Source organism: Dermacentor albipictus, chromosome 4 (genome assembly GCF_038994185.2).
Source record: "Dermacentor albipictus isolate Rhodes 1998 colony chromosome 4, USDA_Dalb.pri_finalv2, whole genome shotgun sequence".
NCBI lineage: Eukaryota > Metazoa > Arthropoda > Arachnida > Ixodida > Ixodidae > Dermacentor > Dermacentor albipictus.
In genome coordinates this window covers 164,636,635-164,642,634 of record NC_091824.1, presented here as the reverse complement: position 1 = coordinate 164,642,634, position 6,000 = coordinate 164,636,635, and the positions used below count along the sequence as shown (strand labels likewise).

General features: G+C 48.8%; 1 protein-coding gene across 2 annotated transcripts in view; it reads right to left on the bottom strand.

The window, feature by feature from the left end:
- The window catches only part of LOC135899962 (acetylcholinesterase-1-like), a 78,322-nt gene that overhangs the window by 50,315 nt on the left and 22,007 nt on the right, over nucleotides 1-6,000 (bottom strand). The window contains exon 1 of one of the 2 annotated variants that reach the window (XM_065429360.2): nucleotides 3,268-5,063. The exons of the other annotated variant lie outside the window; for it this stretch is intronic. Within the exon in view, the coding sequence (XP_065285432.1) occupies nucleotides 3,268-4,928 (1,661 nt within the window). The 5' untranslated portion in view covers nucleotides 4,929-5,063. Of the gene's footprint in view, nucleotides 1-3,267; nucleotides 5,064-6,000 lie in introns of those variants that run through there. 2 annotated transcript variants of the gene reach the window in all.

Here is a 6,000-nt window from a genome sequence, read left to right as displayed (position 1 = left end):
GTAATCCCATCACAAGGGTGCTCTCGGTGGAAAGGATCAGAGAATGCCCTACGAAGGTTACGTTACCCGAACAGAGAAGTTCGACACGGTGATTCGATACGGTGATTCGATACTTTTTGGCGGAAAAGATGAAAGAAGAAGATTGCGTTACGAAAGTTACGTTACCCGAACAGATAAGTTCGACACGGTGATTCGATACAACAAGAGTTCAGGGGTGCGATCCTGTACGCGTTCCAAACTCGAACGGAGGCGGTCCGTTCTTTCCGTCGCGAAATTGGCGTTCCGTTCCGTTGCGTTCGTCCGATAGCAGACAACACGGAATGATTGACAGCAGATATCACTTCACAATTGACGTCATGGCGTTCGACACCGTTCAAACTGACCAAGCGTGTGCGGCTCGGTGGAACGGACCGCCTCCGTTCTATTTTGGAACGCGTACAAGATCGCACCCCAGAACACTTCTTTTCAAAGACAGCTTCGCAAGACGTCAGCCCAAGAGCTGCTGCTCCCATGCTTTCGTGACGAATGGCCAGGAACAGAGCAGCCAGTAAAAATAATCCATTTCAAGGCACGGATCGGTAGTGCGAACGCCAAGGTTTGAAATTAGTTTGTGGAAAAACTATATGCAGTTCTCAGTATCGCTGATTGCCGTGCCCAGCCGAATGAATACGGTACGAATGTCTCGGAGAGCCAGTAACCCTAAAGCGAGGAGTGACCCTTGAAGCACTTAGCCAATTACATTTCATTACCCCCAGCCACCTCTCCTTTATTTTATTTTTATTTTCTTCTTGTGCCCTTCAATGCCTCTGTCAAAGTGCTTCTCTTTATGTGTGTCGTTTCTAGCGATACATTAGGTCCTTATTGGTATTTTGTAATGTCGCCTGGCTTCCAACGCTGGTCAGCGGTGGCAGCAGTTAGAAAGCACAATTTAACGATTGCCAGCGTCAGTGAGACTATTATTTCTTATCGCCTCCGACATAGCCGTAACGCGCGGCATCTTTCGCATATTGTTACAACAAACCGGTTACGTCAGCCAGTGCGTGGTACCTCGCTGCCTTGTCCTCGTTAAATGCGTTTCTCGGTTCCGCCGTAAGGCGTCGGCAGCTTTCAGCACCGTGTCAAAAACTTGCTGCAGCAGTGGTTTTCGCTGCAGCTCACCGTACTGTGACACACACTCCAACAGAAGGAAAACTGAGAATTCGAAAGTAGGCGCGTCTCCACAGTTGTGTACTACACGTAGGAGCGTATTAAATTACCCGCGCAAGACAAGAAACGAAAACAATACAGGGAGACGGGGGGAGGAGCAATTCTTAATACGCATGTGAAAGAGAAAGTCTTGCTACAGAAGCCATTACGAGGAAAGAGAGAGCTCAAAGGAGATAGAGAGAGCGAAGAAGGCCGACAGAACAAAAATAAAATGAGATACGAGTACAACAAAAAAAAGCAAGAGACGAGGAGGAAGGAATGACCTTCGCAAGGAACGCTTCACTTTATCGTTAGGAGATGGCGCCACCGCAATAGACTGCAGGTAGCATGGCAGGTAGCATGCGATCTTTTATGGCGGGACAGAGAGAGAGGCATCCATTGCCCTTGACATCTTGCCGCGTGAGAATAACGACATCCAATTTTCGTGACGAAACAAGCGAGTCGGTGATGTAAGGGGGCTTGTAGGTGCAATCGCCAAGTGTGTGAACCGGGCTTGTTTTCCGGGTCGTTGAGGCGAAAACGAAGAGAAGTGCCACGGTGTTTTCCAGAAGAAAAGTGGAAAAGGTAATGCAAAGTAACCTGTACCGATAGCTAACCCTGAACTGCGACAGCCGCGAAAGAAAAAAAAATGATATACGCAACGCAAAATCATACACAAAAAAAAGAGTGTTCAAGGAATGGTACAATAAAATAACATAGGCAGAGTTTGACACTATGACAACTGCGTATGCCTTTGGAATCGTTCAAGCATGGATTCATTCACCATTGTTATCACCGTCACGCTAAAAATCAAGAGAGCCGTGTTTCGGTACTCAGGCGGTCTTCTTGAATTCAGACGAGATATGCTGCTCTGCATCACGATCACTGTCGAGCGGCTAAACATGCCTAACAATCAGGATATTGCACTGCGTATATAGCTCCCACAACGTCATATGTCAACACGAGAAACAGGAAACAAATTCCTTTTCAAATAGTTCAATTATACAGGATGCGTACCTTACGAAATTTACCCCATTACACCTCCAGTGACGCGGACACTACAGTCAATGTCGAGGCACTTTCTAGGTAAACTGTTATCACCGTGCAGAACAAGCGGAGATTCTTGACGGCCATCAGTGACACGGATCCTGCGACGACGTCGTACTGCAACGTCATATCGCGGCGTACGGAAGTGCCGAAAAATGAAATTGAAGGCTCGCCAAAAGCCCGCAAGGGCAAACTGAGACAGGCTCAGGAATGCGGAGAAAAATCGAACGAAGTATTCGTGGTTATAAGAATATCAATGAAAATGGCACGGATGTCTAAAGGACGCCAAAGGCTACGAAAATGAAGTCGAAGTAAAGGAAACACGCGAGAAGGCATCAAAACTTCTGACCAGTTCAGTGGTATGTTATAGTGCGAGGAAGGCACGCACCGTTCCTCAGCATGACGGCATTGAATGGCAGCGTGCGCAAGCGCAAAGAGGGTGGATTGTCAATCGCTCTGTAATTCTATAATTCAAGCGTTAAGCGCTTAAATACGAATGAGTACTGCAAAACGTACGGATAGGCCCGCATACCTATCATTTCAACGCTTTCTAGACATTTGTTCCGCATACTGCTTTTTTTTCTTTATTGTTCACATTTGTTTATGTACGCATAATATCTTCGCCATATCACCATAGCTATATATATACAGCTGACTTAAGTAAATATAGTACGCATAAAAAAGGTCAAAAGGTAATATGAAAACTTAATTAGCCAGGTCAGGCAGGCGGCAGAGGCCAGTGGCGCCCTGGACTGAGAGGCTCCGACCACCCCTCCTTCAAATCTTTTCCATTGCAATAAAGTTTCTAGCTAGCTATCTATCTACTAGTGTTCAAAACAGACTTGTTTGGGAGGCCGGTTTAGCCTACTACATTCATACCACACCGGCTAGCCGAAACTAAAAGGCTTTTTACACGATGTTTCATTCTGCTGAACGATAACTTTCTATCTCCTAATAGTGAGACTCAAAGCTAAAAGGTGAACTTCATGCCGAAATGAGCAAGTAGCCGCAAAAGCCAGTAATTTGTTGACTCACCCAAATCTAGCAAAGCTTCCGATCGTGCGGACGAGGTCGCGAGAGAACTCCATTTCATCTCCAGTGGGCTCCGGAAGCGCGATGCTGTGGTCACCAGGGTAACGCCCGTACATCTTGATGCTGCGCGTGAGGTTGGCGGGAGTGCCGGCCGTGAATACGATGTCGTCCCCATGCGTGATGCCCATCCAGTCTTCCCAGATGGAGAAGGTTGGCTTGTGCGCAAACAGGAAACGGTACACGTCGTGGCCCTTCTCTGACGCCGTCAGCGCGAAGACATCCACGGCGCACTCGAACAACGCGTCGGTGAACATGCGTCCCAAGTTCATCTTCCACTCGGTCTCGTTGATGTCACCTTTGTCCATACCGTTTAGGTAAACGTCAGCCAACGACTCAGTCTTGTAAGAGGGCACGTCCAGCAGGAGGCGCATAAGGACCTTGATCGGCGTCTTATAGTCCTCCGAGATGAGCTCTCTGAGGTGCGGATTTCTCAGGAGCATCGCTTTGACGAACAGTGACCCCTCGTCTGGTGTAGTGCTAAGCAGAAGTTCCTTTCCCGTCTTGATTTGCTGCCCTTCAGCCAGAGGGTCTACGGGAAGGAATTCGTCACCGATTGTTGGAAGGAACAGAAGGCTCGTTAAGGGAAGCTCTCTAGCTGTCTTTTCCAAAAGCTCCTTGGCATCGACGCTTTGTATGCATTTCATGCTTTCTTGCGCCTGCTGCTTCCATGGGATAGTAGGCTTGTAGCATCCGAGTAAACCCATAGTTCTGTGCGCCACCGCTGGAGTGTTGAGCTTCGTCAATGCCAGAGCCGAACCGGTTGCGCCACTTTGAAGGTACGCCCTCTTGAACAACCCTCGACTGACTGGCGATATCATGTGGTACGTAACGGACACAGCACCTGCGCTCTGACCCCATATGGTTATTTCTTCCGGATCTCCGCCGAACGCTTTCGCGTTTTCTTTGACCCATTTCATCGCTTCTACCTGGTCGAACATACCAGCGTTTCCTTTGTACTCTGGTAAATTCGTCTTGAAGAAACCGAACATGCCTACTCTGTAGTTTACGGTTACGTACACCACATCGGCGATGGCGGCAAAGCGGTCACCGCGGAAGATAAAGAAGCTCGCGTCACCAGTCAAAAACCCGCCTCCGTAGAAGTAAATGACGACAGGTCGCAAACGACACCCAGTGGGGGCTGAGGCTTTCGAGCACGCTCTGGCACCAGCGGGTTGCCAGATGTTGAGGTAAAGACAGTCCTCGGAATTTTTACCATAGTCAAGGTATACATTCTCGTCTACCTGAAGTGGCATCTGCATGCATGGCGGGGAGTAGCTAGTGGCGTTCAAAACTCCCTTCCAGGGTTTCACCGATAGAGGCCTTTGGAATCTGAGCTTTCCCAGCGGCGGTTCCGCGAACGGCACGCCGGCGTACCTGTACAGAGTGTGGCCGTCGACGGTGTCACGCTGCCCGGAGATGTATCCCTGCTGTGTCTTGACAACGATGCGCTCATTTTCGACGTTCGCGCTACCAGAGCAAACGCATGGTGTTGCGTTCCAGACGAGAACTTGGAATGCCACCATCAACACCACCGAAAAAACGGAGAATGCGTCAGAGGACATCACTGTGGTCTCGAAGCGCGAGCTCGACTGAAAGGGTTTCATGCCCAATATTCATCTTTTAAGGACTCCTGCTAGCGGTGTCTGCTTTTCACAAGAAAGGTGAGAACGGAGCAAGGGAAACGAGAAGGGCAACGGTGGCAGCCGACCTCAAGTGGCTAGGACACAACGTCGCAGCGCCCCGAAGTACGGCCACGACAGAAAACGGCGAGGAGGTCTCTCACAAGCACTTTCGATTTCTATCGCGGAACGAGACTGCAATCGGCCGTCTATCGTGCATATACCGTCTGGGCTTCGCCTTTCTCAAGGCTTCCCTCTCATGCCTCTCCGGAGGCAAGAAACGGGGCCTTGGCCATTCACATCTCGCACATTCATTTCAGCACCAGGCATACGTCACGCTTGCCTACGTTTTATTACTATAGCAACAATGCATCAGCAGGTTGTGCTGCGCGATGTGCAATTAGTGATGTGCAAATTCTGCTAACAGCGTATGTACATGCAACGGCGGGTTTAGTAACAAGCAGGCTTTCCTAATGGACGTGATAGGGGATTCACGAAACACTGCCACAAAGCTATCCCACAATCTCTTGAAGAAGCGTTAAGACGTACGCTTCCAATCGCTAATCAGCCGCATGTGCGCTATATATTTGTATAACTTCTTCATTCTTTTTATTGTGGCTGGCTTGTGTAGTAAAGCGCAACTTTTTCTTTCTTATTGCTTAATATTTCACGAAGGAGGGTTCCCATTAGACAGCTAATATAACGTATGTTGTATTATCCCACTACTTTTCCCGAGCTGTAATGAAGTACAAAAATCCATTCTATCTCAATCGAGAAACGTTATTTATGAAGCGCTCACACATCACCGAAACCAGCTTAGGAGGAGAACACCATTCCTCTCTCACCATAGCGCAGCAATGACAGCACGTGGCGGGACGTAATGCCCGTGGCGATGCCTGTTCGTGAAACTTCTGCTTCGCAGATGAGTCTTGCACATTGAAAGCTCGGCTTCTCCGCGCGAGGAAAGAACATGCCGCCGCCTCCATGCTGATTTATTGTCTGTTTTAGGAGTTCAGCATTTTCTAAATCCCCTAATGTTTGCCCGCTATCATGCGCT